Source organism: Macrotis lagotis, chromosome 2 (genome assembly GCF_037893015.1).
Source record: "Macrotis lagotis isolate mMagLag1 chromosome 2, bilby.v1.9.chrom.fasta, whole genome shotgun sequence".
Lineage (NCBI taxonomy): Eukaryota > Metazoa > Chordata > Mammalia > Peramelemorphia > Peramelidae > Macrotis > Macrotis lagotis.
The window spans coordinates 60,529,377-60,551,365 of record NC_133659.1 but is presented as its reverse complement, the minus strand read 5'-3'; the positions used below and the strand labels follow the sequence as shown (position 1 = coordinate 60,551,365).

Sequence of the window (21,989 nt, the reverse complement as noted above, 5' to 3'; positions counted from 1 at the left end):
GTGATGCAATGACAACAAGCAAGTGATTTGGATCTGAGTGAAAGGGGGCTGTACTAATTCACCAGCTTTATTCTCTCTTCTGGAGTCACCTGGGTCCAGTGGCCAGATATGAATCAGGATGACCAGAGATGGCCCTGGATTCGAGGCAGTGAGGGTTAAGGGATTGTTTAAATACAACAAATATTTGTTATACTAAAGTTCAATATTAGTACCTTGAGAGGATGTCTGTAAAGCACCTTCATCTAATGACTGATCATATTCACTATGATTCCTTTGCTCTTTCACTAACCTGGTGTATTAACATTTTCCTTTGAAAAGTTAATTTCCTCAGTTATCCTGATAGTCTTATATTATTCACTAAATTGAATTCCTTAGTCAATTATTTTTCATAATTCTTAACTCTTAATAACATTATTACTAACGAATGTTTTAACTACTTTATTGATTTTTTGTAATATCAACTAATTAATAATTTCATTCATTAATTCAATGGGTTTTTTTACACTCACTTTTATTAATTTCACCTTTAATTTTTAGGACTTCCAATTCAGTGTTTAATTGGAGATTTTTAATGTGTCCTTTTTTCTAGTTTTTAAAAATTGCATAATTCATTCATTTACTCTTTCCTTTTTATTGATGTAAGCACTCAAAGATATAATTTTTCTTCTAATTATTGCTTTTACTATAGTACATTTGAAATGTGGTTTCATTATTTTCATTTTACTTAAGGAAATAACTACTTGTTATTATTTGTTCTTATACATTCCTTAAGATTAAGTTGTTTAGTCTCCAATTAGTTTTTTCTGTTATTCCATGAACCCTTATTAAATATAATTTTATTGCATTACACTGTAAAGAAAATGTTATTTCTGCTTTCCAGTTTTTAGCTATAAATGTTTATGCCCTAATTTTTGCAGATAACTATATATAGCTCAGAAAAATGTATATTCCTTCTTATTTCTATTAAATTCTCTTGAAATATCTGTCATATCATCTAATCCAAAATTCCATTCACTACCATAACTTCTTTCTTAATTTATTTTTTGTCTAGATTTATGTATTTCTGAGAGCGGAAGTCCCCTACTATTGTCACTTATTTTCACCTGTAATTCATTTAACTTTTCTTTTAAAAGTTTAAAAGCTGTTATTTAGTGCATGTAAGTTTAGTATTGCTACTGCTTCATTATCTAGGTGCCTTTTATCATAGCATAGTTTCCTGTTTGTCTCTTTTATTTAAATCTGATATCATGATTGCTACTCCTGTTTTTTTATCAGCTGACATACAATACAATCTAGTTCTGCCCTTTATTTTTACTCTGTGTGTGTGTCTTGTTTTAAAATGTGTATCAAATTCTGATTTTTAATCCATTCTGCTATTTTCATTTTGTTTGAAAATTCATCCCATTCACATTCAAAATTATCATTGCCACTTTTGCATTTTCCTCCATCTTATTTTCCCTCACTATTGACATTCTCAGCCTTTTAACCCTATCCTTCCTCTGGTTTACTTTTAACCATTGCCTCCCTAATTCATATTCTTTTAAAGAAATCTGCCTTTATCCTTTTCTTTCCTAACCCTTCTATTCTTTATTCTACTCCCTCCCACCTTTTTTCCTCTCCCCATCTTCCTAATTCTATACTCTTATAGGCCTCCCCATCCCTCAGCTTATTTCTTTATAAATTTAAAAGGCTTTTATACCTTACTAGCACCACCAGTCCTCCACCCAACCTTTTTCTGCTTGTACCCCATTTGTATGAGACAATAGGGTTTTTTACCTTTTCCTACATAATTTTGCTTTATACAACATCCTCTCCCCCCGATCATACTCAACTCAGCTCCAGCCTTTCCCTGAATATCAAAGTACTAATGGCAGTCTTAAGAATATAGATTACATTTCCCTGAATGAAACATAAACAGTTTGAACTTATTGAATCCCTTTTAATTGGTCTCTGATGTTTACTTTATAATTCTCCTGGAGCTGACAAACTCTTCATCAAGTTCTGGTCTTCTTGCAATAAAACCCTAACATCTGTCAATTCACTGAATGTTGTTTTTTTGTTCCATTCAAGATTACACTTTGCTGGTAATTTTTGGCCACAGCCCCAGTTCTTTTGCTTTTCAATAAATGGTGCTCCAAAAACTATGGTCTTTTAGTGTAGCAGCTGCTAGGGCTTGTGTAATTCTAACTGTGTTTCCACAGTAATTTTTTTTCTTGTTGCTCCTATTTTCTCCTTAATCTGGGAGTTTTGAAACTTGGATATAATATTCCTGTAGGTTTTCATCTTTGGATTTCTTTCAGATGGTAATCAGTGGATTTTTTTTCTATTTCTATTTTATACCCTTGTTCTAACATTTCAGGACATTTTCTTCACTTTTTTTTTCAATAATGTATCAAGATTCTTTTTCAGGTTATAGCTTTTAGGTAGTTCAATAATTCTTAGATTTTCTCTTCTTGATCTATTCTCCAGATTGGTGGCTTTTCCTATATTTCACTTTCTCTTTTATTTTTCATTCTTTTTGCTTTATGATTTCTTGATGTCTTATAAGGTCACTCACTTCCCCTTGCCCAATTATAGTTTTCAAAGATTTGTTTTCTTCCTTAAAATTATGGATCTCTTTTTTTAATTGATCAACTTGTTTCTTATAATTTTCTTGGTTTTCTTGGATTGTTCTTATTTTTTCCTAATTGTTCCTCAATCTTCCTTATTCCATTTTTAAAATGCTTTTTAAACTCCTCAAAAATACTTTTTTTTTTTTTTTGAGTTTGTGACATTTGATGTTGTCCTTTGGGGTAGGAACCGCTTTTTTTGCTATCCTCCTCTGAAAACAAACCCAGGTCTTCTCTATTCTCATAGTACCTATCTCTAGTTGGTTTCTTTCTCCTTTGCTTACTTTTATTATTTTTATTTTTTTAGTAGCTTGTTATTATAATCACCTTTAGTCAAGGGTATGGGGGATGGCACGTCTAGTCTTTATTACTGTTATTTTCTGTGTTTTATTTCAGGGTCCAACCTTGACACTCCTCTCCCCCTCTAAACCATAGCTAGGACTCCCAGTCACACTATACTAAAAATGCTCTTGCTCTTCCAGTGGCTGAAACCTTTCATTCTCTCCCCTCTGGACCAGAATGGAAGGCAGCTCTCCAGTGTGTACAGTCAGCAGCTTCCCACCCCACTGCTTGTGCATTAGGTGGGGGTATGCTAGCTCTTCTCACTTTAAGCAGCAGCCTCGAAACCAGTCTTAGCAGCACAGTTGGGCCTGCCTTCCCTTGACAGCAAAGGGTCCTTCAATCTTCTCCTCCTTCCTTAGGCTCTTTCCTTGGGTCTTCTTCAGTTGTCAACTGAAAGAGGATCACTGTTCTACTCCACTTCTTGTTTATTTTTGCTTCTACATTAACCTTGGAGCATTATTTTGTCTTGTTTGTAGAAGAAACCTGGAGACCTAACTCCATCTTCCCGGGAGAGAGGACGTTTTGCTTTAACTAAGGAAGTGGTGATTGGGGGAACATTTCCCCATACAATCCTCAGAGCAGATAATTGAGAATTGACTGTAACTTAAGTTTTATACTATAAATGACCAATCCTGTTATACTATAAAGTATCTTTAACAGAAAAAAATCAAATGAAGACTCAAAAATAAAATTTCTTTTGTTATTTTGTCACATTTCCAGAGAAAAGCTAATTGAAAATGACTGGCACTATCCAAAAACAAAATGTTATACATTATACCAACTGAGATAATCTGAAACACATTTTTAAAGTAGTCCTCATGTTGATAATTTTAGTTACTCTTATGCCATAGTCTAACTTTAAGTCTAGGTTTCTTCATATATGGATGATCAAACACTAATTCCTTATCCCCATTCGTCGGTGTCTCAGAATTTAAAAAAAAAGTCATTAGTTATATAAATTTTGTTTTACACTTAGAAGTAATTGATAAACTTCTTTTATGATGTAGAGTTTAAAGTGTTAAGTAAAATTATTTTCCTTCACAATTCTGAATTAGACTGAATATAGGATTCATTTTTTATTTATTTTAAAAGTTTATCTTTATCTTATAAAGACGTTCATAAGGCATAAAAATGACAGAATTTTTTAAAAAGTTAAATTCATTTAGAAGCTTCGGGTAAGGAAACTAAACCAATCATTACTGGCATAATTTAGCAAAAAAATGCTGTTTTATGTCCTGTTTTATGGCACAGCAGAGGTAAGGAGATATAAAATGATTGCCCTGGACTGTTACTAATTATTTAGGTGACCTTGGTCTAGTCAATTAACTTCTCTGGGGTGCAATTTCCTCTTTTGTAAAAATGGAGGCACATATACCACTATATTATCTTACTAGCTTTATAATCTCTAATTGTTATAGGATTTCAACTATGAATACTTTGAACCCTGGAAGTAAAGAATGCTAATTTCCACAATTCTTTAAAATACATAAATACATAAAATGCAATATGCCTGTTAACTAATTTTTAAAAATCTATTATTTCTGAAATCTTTTCATTTAAATTTGATTCTTACATCTTTGCAATCTTCTTTCGTACAACTAGTCTTGATACGGGTATCAAACCACCTAACAGTCCCATCTTCACCACAAGAAAGGAAAGTATAGGCATCATTTGGTACTGTCATAATCTGAAATTTAAAAAGAACACATTTATTTATGTATAGTCACTTGTAATAGGTTCCATTATGATAGCTGTAGGAGGATATACTGATAAAAATCTTTCCAGATGAATCTTTGATTTATCACAATATAATGAGGTCTCTTAAGAATGGTTGAAAGAAAATTAATTTTCAATCTATGCTTATTATGGATGCAAATGTAAAGCCTGTATCAGACTGCCTTCTGCTGGGGGGAGGAGAGGAGAAGGGAGAGAGGGAGGGGAAAAAATTGTAAAACTCAAAGCCTTGTAAAAAAATTATTGATAGAAACTATCATTGTATATAATTGGAAAAAATATTTACATGATAAAAAAGAATGGTTGAAAAGAATCATCAGTGGGGGTGATGATGATCAACTTTGATGGACATGTTCATTCCATCAGTGCACTAGGGACAACTAGAGACAATTTTGGGCTGAGATGGAGAATGCCATCTGTATCCCAGAAAAAGAATTGTGGTGTTTGAAAAAAGACCAAAGACTATTACCTTTAATTTCGGGGGGGAAAAAGTTATCTTATTATATACTTTATACACTTATACTTTATATACTTTAATACACTTAGTACTTATCTTTCTTCATTAAGGATATGATTTCCCTCTCATCACATTCAACTTAGATCAATGTATACCATGGAAACAATGTAAAGACTAACAGAATGCCTTCTGTGGGGGTTGGGAGGAGGGAATCAAGAATAGAGGAAAAATCGTAAAACTCAAAATAAATAAAATCTTTCTAAAAAAAAGAATCATCAGCAAGTGTTTTTCAGTCATTTTGGTAGGAGGTCTAGTGTAGTGAGATCCAGTGAACATTTTTTATGGGTGTCTGGGAATGAGGCACTGGCAGCATACTTATCCAATTTGCAAATTTACAGAAGAGTGAATTAAAGTAGCATTTATTATACGTTTAATAGATTTTGAGCACTATACCAATTTCTAGAGATACAATTATACAGGCAAGATCATCCCTGTGTTCAAGCAACTTCTGTTATCACAATAGAATGTGAAAATCATAGAGATGATGAATGTTTTCACTGGAGAGTTTATTAACATCAGCAATGATAGAATGTATTTGATTATATATCCCAGAGCCATGGTAGATGGCAAGAAAGTGACCAGGAAGGAGGGCTGGAGGCACGATCTAGTGGTCTGAGTTAAAATAAAGTGGTCTGTACACCCTGCAGTCACTTGGATCCAGAATAGGATAGTCAAGCTCAGTTGTATAGTTGTAAGAACATGGTCTCTGAACATCTGTTGGGTTCAGGAACAAGGCAGAGGCTCTCATGTTCATTTTTGCATCTCCAGTGCTTGGCACAATGCCTGGTACATAGAAGGCACCTGCTAAATGATAGAATTGACACTTAGCTGGGAGGGATTCAAACTCTGGGTCAAATTCATTAATATTAAATTTAATAAAAATAAGTGGACTTTTAAAAAATCCCTTTCAGTAGGGTTTTAGTCAATTAGAAGTTCATTCAACAGTGTAATAATGTGCCATCAGAGAAAGTTGTGTTTAAGCAAGACTTGATATCCAGGGATAGAGGAATTGGGTGTACTCAGCCTGGAGAACATAAGATTTTAGAGGGCACATATTCTGTCTTCAAGTACTTTAAGGGTTGTCATTTGGAAGAGATATTAGAGTTGTGCTGTTTGGTTTAAAAGGACAGAACTTTGAGCAATGAATAGAACAGATAGAGACAAATTTAGATTTGTTCAAGCAAATAACTTTCTAACAATAAGAATTCGCTGAAAATGGTATAGTTGTTTCAAAGTAGTTGGTTCCCCTTCACTTAAGGTCTTCAAGCAAAAGTTGGCTAGATGTAGGCTGGCTTAAATGGCATTCCAATTATGAGACTATGCTATTAAGACCAGCAGTAGGATCTTTTTACCTATAGAAAAACAAGTAGTTTTATTTCCTCAGTTGCTGAGAAGGTTCAATAAAAATTTTCTCTCTCAACCCTTATCATTTTAAAGTAAACCTCCCCCAAACTCTTGTCTAGCTAGCTAGCTAGTTACATACATGTATGGATATGGGGTCATGAAGAACTGGACATGACTGAATGACTGAATAACAATAACAAAAGTAGCACAGCACCTTGCATAGAAAGAAAGCATTATTTAAATAGTTATTGTAACTGAATTCAAAGCTTCTAAGAGCTTTTGTTTCTTGCTAGGTTTAAAGTCAAAGATGAGGGATCTCCAGTTTCATCTAGAGTTTAGGTTTTAATTCTTCTTCTCAAGGCAGATACTCCCTGCACTCTTTCTTCCCTCTGTTGCCTCCTCAGGAAATCTCCAGGTCCCAGAGAACTGGGAGCCTCTTCTTAGCCAGGGTAAGAGGCATTGAAGCAGCCACTCCAATCCCATTGTAACATTCAGGCTAAAGAGGATACAAAGCTTTTAGGGCACAGATTTTGGGGCACAACAATGTGGGATTTAAATAAGGACATTGTAGTTTTCAATCTTTGTGTTGCCACGTTATTTCACAAGAAACCTGGTTTTAAGATGATTAGCTAGAGTTGGGCCTTTTTTTCTTTGCTGCCTCTTTCTTTGTACACACTCACATTTCAATAAAGCTTTCCCCAACTACCCAATTAAGAATTGTGATTTCTTCCCAACCCCACTGCAAATACAAAACTCTCTTCCTCCCTAACCATAATCATGAAATGTAATTATCCTTTTGTTTGTATAGTATAAATACTCAATACATATTTATTTTTACTAGAATCCTTAATCCTAGGATCATTCCACCAATTGCTGCTGTTGTTCAGTCATTTCAGTTACTGGACTCTTCATGACATCATTTGGAGTTTTCTTGGCAAAGATACTGGAGTGATTTGCCATTTCCTTCTCTGGTGGATTAAAACAAGGATTGAGTGACTTGCTCAGAATCACACAGCTAATAACTGTCTGAGACTGGATTTGAACTCAGATCTTCCTGATTCCAGGCCCTGCACTCTATCCCCTGAGCCACCTAACTGCTTCCTCATTTAATATCCATAAGTAATAAAGAATTATGACTTCATAGCAAACTGATATACATATGAAGGAATCTAGACAAGATAAAAAGTTTAACTTTATAAATATGAAAAGATAAACAATTTCTCTCCTCCTATAGTTTAGCAGATTATCCCTTACTAGGTGTAGAGAAAAAGTTGTAGCTATCACAGAAAGGTAAAAAAAATAGATATTTTAGAGATATGAAAATCAATAAGAATTTATTAAGGGCATACTATGTGCTAGGCATTATGCTACTGGAAAACAAATATTGTATGAAATTTGAGTGGAAAAAGGTCATCATCATCATCATCTGGGAAATGGGAAAGAACAGCCGGAACTTAATAAAGAGGAAGAAGGGAAATCATTCCACGAATAGGAATAGTAAATAAAGACAGCAGTCAGCAAAGCCCATGGCATGATTAGGGAGAAAAGAGGGCAAGTCAGTATTAGTTGGCATGAAAAATGCAAGGAAAAAAACGATTAAACTTTTAATTATCTAAACAAAAAAAATATAAAATTTAACTGTTGGCAAATAATACAAAACTGAGGAACCACCTAGAATAGCTGGTCATTTTTTCTGATTTCTTGGGCCAAAATGAGCTTTCCATTCTTATTTTCCTTCCATATCAGACTAAAATAAGACTTTCATATAACCATCACATGTGTACCTCATAGGTAGTTCCATAATGGCATGTAAATTGACATTGTCTGTTGGTCTCTGCGTCTTGATCAACATTAGTATAAAAAATTACTCCATCTCCAGAACAGGATACAATCTGTTTGTCATTGGTGCAGGGTAAGAATTTTGCACTAAATATATTTGCCCTATGTCCTGAACGAATTGTTGTCAAGACCTAGAAGACAAAAAGAAAGATTCTCTATAAATTTTTCTTATATATTCTTTATAGTTGTTCATATAAAAATCTAGTTAAGATTAATATTCCCATGTCAAATTCACATTCATGGTTTACATCTAAGATATTAAGTTTTATTCTAATGACTACAATAATTACATAAAACCTGAGATATTAAACAGATAAAATGTATTTCCCCCATAACAGAAAATATACCCTAATCTGTGGCCATCCCCTTTTCTTCCTCGCAGTTACCATCCTGGTGCAGGCTCACTTACCTCATGCCTGGACTATGACAACAACTTTCTGTTGGTCTCCCCATCTCACTTCTATGCCCATTCCAACCTATTCTCCACTGAGTTGTCAAAGAGATTTTATCAAAGCATAGTTCTGACCAAGTCATTCTTCAAATTCATTTCTGTGGCTCCCTATTACCTCCAAACCCTCTGTAAAGACCTTCACAAGTTGACCCCTCCTATCTTTCCAATATCCATGCATTTTATTCCTCTCTATTACTCTGATTCTTTTACAGTCTCTCCCACAGATTGGCTGTTCTCCAAGCCTGAAATAATGTCCCTCCTCACCTCTACCTCCTGGCTTCCTTCAGCTCATATCCCACTGCAGGACTTACCCCTCCATCTCATCTGCCTCTGACTCTGACTAGCAGTGTGATCATGGGAAGGTCACTTGTGCTTCCAGCCTGAATTTCCTTATCTGTCAAATGGGAATAATAATACACTTCCCTTTGCAAGACTGACAAGAGGATCAAAAAAAAATGTGGAAAGTAACCTTTCCATTTACACTGGAAAGATCTTGCACAATATAATTGTTTGCATGTTGATTCCCATTAGAATCTGAGTACCTTGACTTGAGGTCAAGAAATGAGTTTGCCTTCCTTTGTCTCTTAGGGCTTATCATATAATAAGGGTTCAATAAATGCTGGCTGACTGAGAAGCCTAGATGACTATCTTACACTCCAGAGACTGGGGACTTTCAGAAATGTAACACTACTTCATTCATTCATGCCCCCTAATAAAAGTACAGTAAGAAACTATAAGAGTTTCTAACATCTGCCTGGCTCATAAGATGGGATTCCCTCAGGGAACTCTCTCACAACCCAGCTTCCAGTAGTTAAGGAGATATTTAAGAGGGATCATCCAAACTCCAAAACAGAGGCCTTCCCTATAATTTCTAACATGTCCAGGGCTAGTATTGTAACTTCACAATGATGGTTTAAAGGTGTTTCCATCTGAAGATTAGTCTTATTAGGTAAATAATTTTTGTACAGTGCTTTAATGCTTTATAAGATTTAGTTTTTTTTTTCATTTCCCCTTAATAGAGATAGAGCACTGGGCCTAGAACCAGGAAGATCTAAATTCAAATCCAGATTCTAGTTATATGACTCCTGGGAAGGTCATTGAACCTCTGTTTGCCTCAGTTTTCTTATCTGTAAAATGGGAATAATATATCTACCTCACAGAGTTGTTTTGAGGGAAAAGGAAGAAACTACATGTAAAATGCTTTGCAAAACTTAAAGTGATAAAGATGATGATGATGAAAGAGGGGCTGAGACAAGTTAGTAACTAGCCAAAATTGTACAGCTACTGTAATAGTTACTGGAAACCAGATTCAAACTTAGGTCTTCCCAATTCTAAGCCTGGCACCAGCTACATACTCCTTCTAGTCCATAATGGGTAATACCTTAGGTACCTGTCAACTAGGACCTTAATTATTATTGCATTGTCAGTAATTATGTAATGACCAGCTAAAATGAGAGACGAGAAATAAAATGGTGGCTTGGGTGGGAAAATAAAATGAGACAGGGAAGATAACAGGTAAAAACAGGAGGCCAGAAAAGAGGGGCTCAAGGCTCACAAAGTTTCAATTCAATTTAACAATCATCTTTTTAAACTCCTGTTGTATGACAGGCCCTGTGGACACAGACAAAATAAAACAATTTCTGGCCTCAAAGTTTGCTTTTGGGGGGCAGAGGATTGGGAAGGGAGGCAGAGAACAGAATTAATTAAGAATTTTTTTTTAAAGCAATTTGTAAGAGTTGCTAAACCTTGGAGATACAAAGAGAAAAGAAACAGTCCTTGTCTTCAAGTGATACACATTTTATCTGGGGATAGAGGATGTGCCTGTACACAATCACACATGGCTCTAGATCCACACCAATCTGTACAAAACTGTTAAGTTGGCTTTGAAAGAGGGTAACACTACTAGGAAAAGCTTCCTGTAGAATGTGGCTCTTGAGAGAAATCTTGAAGAAAATCAGGGATTCTATGAAGGAAAGGTAACAGGGAGTGAATTTCTGCCATGAGGAGCAGGGCCAAAGCCTAGCACTAGGATTAGCAAGAAAGCCAGCTGAGCGAAACCCTGAGTGCATCAGGAAGAGGGGAGGAGGAAAGGTTAATATACAATTAGACAGGAAAGGTAACATGAGGCCAGAATGAGAAGAGCTCTGAATGCCCAATGTCTATTTGATCCTAGAAGCCAGGAAAGCATACTGAATATGGGCTTGGAGATGGCAGGGCAGAAAATCTCTTAGGTGGCACAGTGGATTGAGTACCAGCCCTGGAGTCAGGAGGACCCAAGTTCAAATCTAGCCTGAGAAAATGAATACTTACTTAGCTATGTGACTTTTGGGCAAGTCACTTAAGCCCATTGCTTTGCAAAAAGAGGAGAAAAAAAAAAGGAAAGTCCCTTTAGTGACTGACACATACTAAAAATTTTGTAAAAATTTTCTGCATAGCCCTGTCTGGAATATCATTAATAAAAGTTATGACTGTTTAATTCTGAAAGTTTTCCCAAGTTCTTTATGATAATCATCTCATTACATCCTCAACAACCTTGTAAGGCAGGGGCTATTTTTTTTTCTGCAAGGCAATGGGGTTAAGTGGCTTGCCCAAGGCCACACAGCTAGGTAATTATTAAGTGTCTGAGACTGTATTTGAACCCAGGTACTCCTGACTCCAAGGTCGGTGTTTCATCCACTATGCCACCTAGCCGCCCCAGGAGCTATTTTTTATCTCTATTTTACAGATGAGGAAACTGAGACTGAAGGGTGAAGGGTGTTCAGGTGTTCTGACAATCTAGAAATTGCCCATGATCATACTGCAACAGTCACCACCAGACTGGGGGGGGGGGGGGGGATGTATGAATACACACAAGTCAAGATGTTGCACAGAAACAAGATTTGAAAACTGACTGAATATGCCAGGTGAGAGAGAAGTGCAAAAAAAATGGAGAGAACTACTAGTGAACCTGGGTTACTAGAAGCCTGATAGTTGAATATTTTGAAGGGGAAATAGTGAATTCCATTTTGGACATGAGATTAAGATGTCTAGGAGACAACTAATTTGAAATGAAAAACATGTAGTTGGTCTAGCAGAATGTATATGAGAGGTGTGAAGGGAGAAAGAAAAATATGCAGCAGCAGACTGAATATGGGGGGGCAGGTATGGCGTTACCTTGTGTGTTATGGAAAGAAAACAAGAGAAGACCCACTGAACGTCTCTGGTTTGTTTTATGAAATTCAGCAACTTTCATGTTAGAATGAAATAATAATACAGCAGAGATGACAAGTTTTAATTCCCAGGTATCTGCTTAGATTCACTAAACCATTATTCCTAAGGCACATTTAGAAAGAATGATTCTTTTAGCATTTTTTTAGCATGTTTTCAATTGCCTTTTTTATATACTATAACTCCAACTGCCATTGTCCTGGAAAAGGAAAGCTCATTATGCTGATGTATAAATTTTGTATAAACGTAAGCAGTACTTTGATTTTATTACATTAAGAATAAAATTTATTTGAATAAGGATAAAGTTATAAAACTCTGAGGGGGAAAAAGTTTCTAAGCCTTAACTACTTATTTTAAGATTTAAATTATAGAAATTACTAGAATAACTGAATGAAAATGCACTTATGACTTACTATGTGAAAAGTACTGTGCTACATGCTGGGGACACAAGTACAAAATTAAGATATCTCACCTATAAGAGGAACCCATCTACGAGGTTTCATAGTTTAAGAAGATAAATGCAAATCTCTCAGAATAATAAGACACATTATAAAATAAAATGCAAGAGGAGAGGAACAATAGGATGAAGGCAGTAGTATAAGATGATTTTCCTCCACTACACTGCATAAAGACCAAGAAAATATACCAGACCAAATCCTAATCAGAAACTCCCAGAAAAATCAGTGTTTCTTTTCTGTAACCCAGATTTGTCTAGGGAGACAGAGGTCTGGAGTCAGAAGCACGTGGGCTGAAGCCTGCCCTGGGGCTGGCTGTGGTGCAATGGGCCAAGAAAAGGTCTTTGTTCCAACACGGAAGATCTGATGCTGTGAAAGAAAGCTGGGCCAGGGACCAACAGACATCTCTATTGCTTATACTCCAGAGCTGTCTCAGATTCAGAGTGGACTCAGAAAGGAACCTGTGGTTGGGGGAAGGGGGGGGGGGGTTGTCAAAGGGGAGGGGTGTGGTAGATGAGGGAAAGGAACAGCTGTGGGTCTGAAGCTGTGTACTGAGCAAAGAGCAGGGGCAGAAGATAGCAGCAACAGTGTGTTCTGAGTCCAGGAATGGAGTAGGGTCTCAGATCCAATTCCCAGACAAGTATGAAGCTTATAATGGAATGACCCCAGGAGAAGGAGTCTAGATCTCCAAGAGGAGCCTGCAGTTCTATCATCCTGAACCTGAAGAACCATCCAGTGAACTGGTAAGGGTTGGATCCAGCAGCAGGCTACAAGAGCTCCAACCAGAGGCAATCTCACAGCAGATGCCTCGGACCCAAACCCTGGTCAGGAGCTTGAAAAGCTCAGACCACTCTTTGTAAGGCTCTAGCCCAGGGTTAGCGAAGATTGCCTGTTTTTATAAGTTGAGAATGGTTTTCACATTTAAAAAAAAAAGTTTTATTTTTTAAAAAAGTTGAAGTCTATCTTTAGCTAATTGTCATGCAAATACAAGCAGCAGGCTGGATTTGATCCTCTGGCTAGTTTTTTGATCCTAGTCCTAGTCTAAATTACCCCAAATACTCTTAAAGAACACAGCACTTGGGGCAGCTAGGTGGCGTAGTGGATAAAGCACCAGCCTTGGAGTCAGGAGTATTTGGGTTCAAATCCGGTCTCAGACACTTAAGAATTACCTAGCTGTGTGGTCTTGGGCAAGCCACTTAACCCCTTTTGCCTTGCAAAAACCTAAAAAAAAAAGAACACAGCACTTAAGACCTGTAAAAACATTTATTAGATTCATGAAAGAACAGCTCATCTGAGGGGCAGCTAGGTAGTGGAAGTAGATGAACCCTAGAGTCAGGAGGACAAGTTCAAATCCAATCCCAGACACTTAATAATTACCTAGCTGTGTGACCTTGGGCAAGTCACTCAACCCCATTGCCTTAAATAAAAAAAAATTAAAAATAAAAAAAGAACAGCTCATCTATTCCCTCCAGAAGTACACAGAGTTTGCCCTAACACAAAGTTCAAAATTGAGAATTAAGATTGGAAAAATAAACAATGAAAGAAATCAAACATTAAAGTGTCTCATATAATCAGAGAATGTAAGTTTAAAAATATGCAAAAAAAAGAGGAAGGAGCCAGGGGAATATGAGACACTTGAGTCTCACTTTTCATCTGAACTGGTCAAAGAAAAAAAATTATACACATTTGGATACAGACATTTCTTTCAAGAAGAAAAAGAGAAGGGAAATAAGACAGGGTGGAAAAAGAATAGTAGTTTCAGGAAAGAATTAGTCATAAGCAAAGCAAATTCTAACCAAGAAGGGTAGTACATTAAAAGAAGCTTGAGTGAGAATCTGTGATTGGGGGCAGCTAGGTGTTGCAGTGGACAGAGCACCAGTCCTGGAGTCTGGAGTAACTGAGTTCAAACCTGGTCTCAGACACTTAATAATTACCTAGCTGTGTGACTTTGGGCAAGTCACTTAACCCCATTGCCTTACAAAAATCAAAAAAGAAGAGAGAGAGAGAATGAGAATATCTGTGATTGGTCTCTGGATGAAGGAATGATGGGCAAGAGAGCAGAGGTACACTGAATGAAACCTAGAACACAAATGCTGAAAACCCTCTCAATCACCAACCTCTTTTTATTTGTAAAGGGAAGTCAGGAAACCAGGAGAGGAAAAAGTGTAAAAGAACAGAATGGAAGAAAATAAAAATCATAACTGTGAATGTAAATGGGATGAATTAACCCATAAAATAAAAAAGAACAGAAAAAAAAATACATCAGAAAGTAGAATCCAATGGTATGCAGTTTGTAGAAAATAAACGTGAAGCAAAGATTAGCACAGTTAAAATAAGGGGCTGAGCAAAATCAACTATGTTTCAGCTAACAAAAAAAGGGGAGGGGTAGCAATCATGATTTCAGGCAAAGCAATAGCAAATATAGTAAATATAGGCTTAATTAAGAAATGATGGGGGAAGCTGTATTATGTTGAAAGGTACTATAAACTAAACACTAGCACCAAATATATGCACACACACACACACACACACACACACACACACACACACAGAGACATATATACATACAAAAAAATGTCATAGCTTTAAAATATTTAAAGAAATAGTTAAATGAGTAATAGAGAAAAATCGACATCAAAATTATAATGTTGGGGGAATCAACACAGACCTAAATAAATTTAACAAAAAAAAAAAGCTAAAGATCTAAATAGAATTGCATCAATGTTAACTATGATAGATCTCTGTTAATCATTGAATGAGAAAAGGAATATACATATTTCTCAGCTATTCATGACATATTTACAAAACTTGTCCCAAGTATTTGGACATTAAAAACCACAAAAATGAAGAAAATTAGCAATATTAAACATACCTTTGATAGAAAACGATGCTATAAAAAAATTTATATTCAGTACAGGGATACTTAAAGGCTAAAATTAATAAAATTCTAAATAACTTAAGTCCCAAAAATGGGTGGGTCAAAAAACAAATAAAAAACAATAGATAATTTTATTAAAGATAATGACAATAATGAGACAACATACCAAATTTGGGATGCAGCCAAAGCAGTCCTTAAGGGAAATTTTAGAACAGATCAACAACTTGGGCATGCAATTAAAAAAACTAGAAAACAAACAAATTTAAAACACCCTAATTTAATACCAGACAGAAATTCTGAAACTCAAAGAGATTATCAAAAATCGAGATCATCAAAAAATCCCAACAAAAACCAACAATTAATAGATAAAAGTAGTGGTAAAACAGATAAACCTTTAGCTAAAAAGAAAAGGAAAACCAATTTAACAGTATCAAAATTTTAAAAGGCAAATTCACAACAAATGAAAAATAAAGGAAATTTTTAGAAATTATTTTATTCAATTTTATGACTATAAAACTGATAACCTTAAAGTGAGATTTATACCAAAATATAAAGTGCCCAAATTTAACACAAGAAATAGAGGATTTATATAACTGTTAAGAAGCTGTAAATGAGCTCCCAAAGAGAAAGGAAAACCAACTCTGGACTGGAAGGATTTACAGATGAATTCTATTCAAACATTCAAAAATCAATGATTCCAATATTATATAATTTATTTGGGAAAAAATTGGAAAAGAAGTGGTTCTACAAATTCCTTCTATGACAAAAAATGTCCTTGATACCTAAACCAGAGAAATAAAAACAGAAAGAAAATGAAGCCAAATGCAAAAACATTAAATAAAATATTAGTAAAGAGACTATAGTAACAAATTACAAAGATTGTATACCATGATCAGGCTAGATTTGTATCAAGAATGTAGGATTGACTACTGGGTCTATATCCTGAAGAGATTATGAAAAAGAGTAAAAAAGCATCACTTGTACAAAAATATTCATAGCAGCCCTGTTTGTGGTGGCGAAGAATTGGAAATCAAGTAAATGTCCTTCATTTGGGGAATGGCTTAGCAAACTGTAGTATATGTTTTTCATGGAACACTATTGTTCTATTAGAAACCAGGAGGGATGGGAATTCAGGGAAGCCTGGAAGTACTTTCATGAACTGATGCTAAGTGAGATGAGCAGAACCAGAATAATACTGTACACCCTAACAGCAACTTGGGGTTTATGGTCAACCTTAATGGACTTGCTCATTCCATCAGTACAATAATTAGGCACAATTTTGGGGTATCTGTCATGGAGAATACCATCTGTAACCAGAGAAAGAATTGTGGAGTTTGAACAAAGACCAAAGATTATTACCTTTAATTTAAAAAACAATCAGAACCGTTCTTATTATGTAATTTTGCTATCTCTTATACTCTATGTTTTTTTACTTAAAGATGTGTTTTCTCTCATCACATTCAACTTAGATCAATGTATACCATGGAAACAATGTGGGGGGGGGGGGCAAGATTAGGGGGAAAATGGTAAAATTCAAATTAAATAAAATCTTTCTTTGAAAAAAAGAATGAAGAGTTGGCTCAATAGAGCCATTTGTTATCATAAAGTTGATTTTAATCATTTAATTACAAATCCTCTTTTTATCCTCAAACAGTGCACAGGGTTTAAAACATTTCTTGCCAATAAGGTAATATTTCTTTCCCCAAATCTCTCCATAAATTCTTGCAAAATAGTATTTCAAGACTTTACTTTCTTACTGGCAAGGAGAAATTCTTTTATTTGTAAGTCGATTCGATTCTAGAATCCAATCTAAGCTATTTGAGTATACTTTTCTTTATATTTTTTTTTTTAGGTTTGTTTCCCAAGGCAAATGGGGTTAAGTGGCTTGCCCAAGGCCACACAGCTAGGTCATTATTAAGTGTCTGAGACAGGATTTGAACCCAGGTACTCCTGACTCAAGGGCTGGTGGCTTTATCCACTGCGCCACCTAGCCACTCCTTGAGTATACTTTTCAAGCAAAAAAACTGAGAATCTTTTGCCTTGGTAATACATCAATGTGTTACAAAAGACTTCACAAACTAACCACATATTTCCATTTGAACTCATCCCAGGAAAAAGTTGAAATCTAAAGGAAATCATTTTCTCTATATTTCTGGTCCATTTGATGATAAAACAAGGACTTTCTTTACAAGCTCTTTGGAAATAAATCAGAAAAGAAATAACAAGTCACTGATTTTGTTTAATATATTGCCTAGTTCACATTTATGCAAAGCCCTTTTAATTTACTATAACTAATAACGCCAAGTTTTAGCAAATAAAAAGTTGTTTATATTCAGATAATGAGTTAAAAGTGTCTATTAAAAATAAAGTGTTGAAATTAGTTTTCAAATAACTAAATAATACACTTGTTCTTTGATTTTAGGAAAACTACAAAAGGAAAACTTGAGATTGATGGATAGATCTCTTGAGTTCAGGAATGCTGAACTACAGTAGGATTCAAGTCAACCAAGCATCCACACTAAGTCTGTACTCATATGGTAAGCTCCAAGAAGTAGGGACAACCAGGTCACTTAAGGTGGAGCCCACAAAGTCTGGTCCTAATAAATGGAAGTTAAAGCTTCTGTGAGTGGTGACTAGTGATAGTATTTAAGAGTATGGGAGAGATAGGAAGACCCAATCTCAATCTCAAATACATAACAAACAATCAAAAGGAAAGAATCCAAGTTTTAAAATATTTTCATTAACATAATTATAGCACTATCCAAAACAGATGCATTAAAATTCTGACTAAAAGAGAAGTCCTTTCAGACATCAGAAATATATCATGATTGTTAATTATAAAATTGGCCAAATAATGGCTATTTTAGCAAAGAAGAACTTTTAAAAATAACAAGTATTTTTCATTTCCTAAGTTGGGGCAATTTTGAATTAAAATTGGCACTTAAAGAAAATTCTGCCTTTTTTTATTTTTTATTTTTTTATGGTTTTTTTTGCAAAGCAATGGGGTTAAGTGCCTTGCCCAAGGCCACACAGCCAGGTAATTATTAAGTGTCTGAGGCCGCATTTGAACTCAGGTACTCCTGACTCCAGGGCTGGTGCTATATCCACTGCACCATCTAGCCACCCTCTGCCCCCTTTTTTAAAGGAAATTAATCTGGATCGGAAATTTTCAGGCTCAGGAAAGAGTGAATATTATCTTATATACCAATTGTGTAAAGGTAGAAAAACAAGATGCACATAAAGATTAATTAATGTTGAGCAGGATTCTTACATCCTTATTCTGCAGTACACTTTCAAAGAAATAAGTAACTGACTTCTTTGCAATTCTCTTTTATCTTCAAAGGAACTACTAAGTCACACAGGATATTTCTACATTTAATTAAGGGTTCTTAGTAAATAAGAATCTAAGGAGTGTTCCTCTACATGTTGCCCCAAACTCTTTAATAATTATACTCCCATAATTTTCATGTACCTACACTGTGTTTCTTGTGATATCAATTTTGTCACAGTGTTCCTGGGTGTAAATCATGAACAGAACTTTAAGTGTATGATGAATTGGCATTCAGAAAATTCCACATCAAGTTTTATTTCTATTACAAACAGGATATGGGCTGTTTTATAGAATATGGCAATTTCCAAAATCTCCTCATGTTGTGGATCACAGTCCAACATTTAGAAAAAGTTTATACATACTGTGGGTTGAAGCAAAGACTTCTCATAAAGAACTTTTATGTATGACAGCACAGAGTTCCTTTGTCACTCTGTCTTTTGGAATGAAGGTAAAATGACTATGAGCCATTTCAGGCCGAAAAGGATACAATTAATTTCATGACCTCGCTTGTATGTCCATCTATAGATAAATGACAGACTGAATAAACCAGTTAAAGTTCAGGACAAACAATGTGTTGGCAGTCAGTCAATAAACTCCTACCATGTGCTAAGCTCCGGACAAAGGGCAATTGTTCCAAAGTTAAGATGAAAATCTAGGGAGAAAGTAAGGAAGAGGATAGTGCTCAGGTCAGGAACACTGAAAACATTAGCTGTTTGTAGAAAAACTCAAGGGAAGTAACCAAATCCTAAAACATGATCCACAGATCATTGATGATGATATATGCCCTCTGTATAGGGCATTATAAAATAGTCAATATAAAATGAAAAAGTAATCTATAAATTTGGAATTATGTCCCTTTTAACACTTTAGAAATGTGATGATGTAGCAAATGTCAATGCAACTAGATAAATCTGAACAGAATGGGGCGGTGCTCATGAAGTAGAGGGGGAAAAAGAATTATAAATTTACCAAAGTTGATCAAGCACTATACAAAAAGAAACAACATACTTGCCAGAGACAACCATTCTGGTCACTAAAAAGTTGTATTCTATTTATAGAGCAGGATACCTGACTAGGCTTTACCTCTGACCTACTCAAATTCAGGATTCATAAAGTTCCAGATTTAAGTGGGACTGGAGCTCATCTACAGATGAACCCCTTTACAGGTCCATGAATGGGCACCATAATATTTCTGACAATTTGTCATCCAACTACTACATGAAGAACTTCAATAAACATCCATATAATTAGAAAAGGAAATATTCACTGATTTCAAATAATTGAGTCTTTATTTCACTTATTCTAAGAACACATCTCTTGAGGGCAGCTAGGTGGAACATTCGATAGAGCAATGGCCCTGGAGTCAGGAGGACCCTAGAGTTCAAATCTGGCCTCAGACATGTTAATAATTACCTAGTTGTGTGACCTTGGGCAAGTCACTTAACCCTACTACCTTGCCAAAAAAAAAAAGACAGAAAACACCTCTTGGCAAAAGAATGTTTTAAAAACATGGGCCTTATGTCTAAATCAATTAAATATTCATCATTTTAACTGCATAGCAAAGTTTCAAAGACATGCTATGTGTTTTCTTTCATTTTCATCAGTTCTGTATCAGAAATCAGAATCATGGTTTTACATCCTCCCATGTTCAAATGTGCTCAATAACTTTTTCCTATGCCAGAGCATTATTTGAAGCTACTATTAAATAGAACAAATACATGGGTCTGAAAAAAGATTTTTCACCAGATCTCTCTTTTTCAATGTGTTTAGAAAATTATTTTCTTCAGACAAGATTATTTTATTGCCATCAGTATGCTTATTATTGTCATTCCTTAAACTATCAATTTTATAGTAATATGAAATAATTACTACTACTAATAATGACATATTACTTTAAAACTTCCAAAGAACATTTCTCACAATGAACCTCTAAAGTAGTTAATTTAAGTATTACTACTTGTATTTTCCAGCAAGTTAACTGCGGATGAGAAAGACTAAGTAAATTATCAAGCTCACAAGCTTAGAACATAATAAGGTCAATTTGAAAACAATTTTTCTGACTTCACCAAATTGTTAATTTCTTTTTTTTTGAGACAAACTTTTAAGATAATTCATTGCTAATCATCACCAGGCTACTTGCATTTCAGAAAAGTCTTACTAAACATAATTAAAAGATTAATTTCTAGAGATGAAATTTCAAAAAACCAGTTCTACAAGAAAAAATAACAGCAGTTTTAAGGTTTGCAAAGCATTTTACAAATATCACATTTACTCCCCACAACAACCCTAGAAGATAATTACTATTATTATCCCTCTTTTATAGATGAAGAAATTGAGACTGAGAGAAGTTACATGACTTGCTGCAAGATCACAAAAGCAGTAAATTGTAGAAACAAGATTTGAACTCAAAGGTCTTCTTAACTCTAAGTCCAGCACTCTATCCACTGAGTCAACTAGCTGCCTTTAAGCTTACCCAGTAACTAAATTTAGAAATGTTCCTTCCCTATAATAATGACAAGAGAAATAGCTTATAATTTCTTAGAAGAAGAAAACATAACATGGCACACATGGTGCCCCATGAAATCTTGCTTTCACATGTGGTCAGCTATGCAAAATATTTTGCTAAAAAATGATCACATTCAAAAGAGTAGTTTTTCTTTCCTTAAGGACAAATCACAAACGCTATTTATCGGTCAAAGGTCAGAGGAGGTGTAAATATAGCCAGAACTATATAAGCCACTACAACATAAATTAAATGGGGAGCCCTGCTGATAAAAGAGAAACCATGTAAATAACTGTAGTTATGGCATTTTTAAAAATATGACATATTTAATATACCATATATGTATTATTACATTTTGTTTTGGATCTATGTCTGAGTAGTATAAAAGATATTAACTATTTTGTATTATTTTAGAGCATCATAAGAGATATCACTAGTCAATTTAAAAAATATAAAGAATCATTTTCATTTTTATTTAATGCTTTTATTTTCTCAATCTTCAAGTTATTTTAGGAAATACTGCCACATCAATTCCTTACAATGAAAAAGAAAACAAAGTTGGGATTATCACTTTTAAATGCATGCCATAATTCTTTGTTTTTCATGAAGAGTTAAACTTACAGATATGAAATTTTAAAGCTTCAGTTTAAATAAATGCTTAAAACATTCACAAAATGTGTAATGTTTCAAGGTTTGAAAAGGCACTGGGGTTTAAAATATGCCTTAGAAATTAAAATTTTTAAACTGCGCTGTGACTCACCCATATAGTTCTCCCCCTA

At 34.8% G+C, this 21,989-nt stretch overlaps 1 protein-coding gene across 17 annotated transcripts in view; it reads right to left on the bottom strand.

Moving 5' to 3' along the window:
• Positions 1-21,989, bottom strand: part of DCAF6 (DDB1 and CUL4 associated factor 6) — a 167,328-nt gene that overhangs the window by 107,058 nt on the left and 38,281 nt on the right. For all 17 annotated transcript variants that reach the window (XM_074221923.1, XM_074221927.1, XM_074221928.1 and 14 more), the window contains exons 4-5: positions 8,331-8,516; positions 4,525-4,638 (exon numbers count right to left, since the gene is read on the bottom strand). In XM_074221923.1, coding sequence (XP_074078024.1) covers positions 4,525-4,638; positions 8,331-8,516 — 300 coding nt within the window. The remainder of the gene's footprint in view (positions 1-4,524; positions 4,639-8,330; positions 8,517-21,989) is intronic.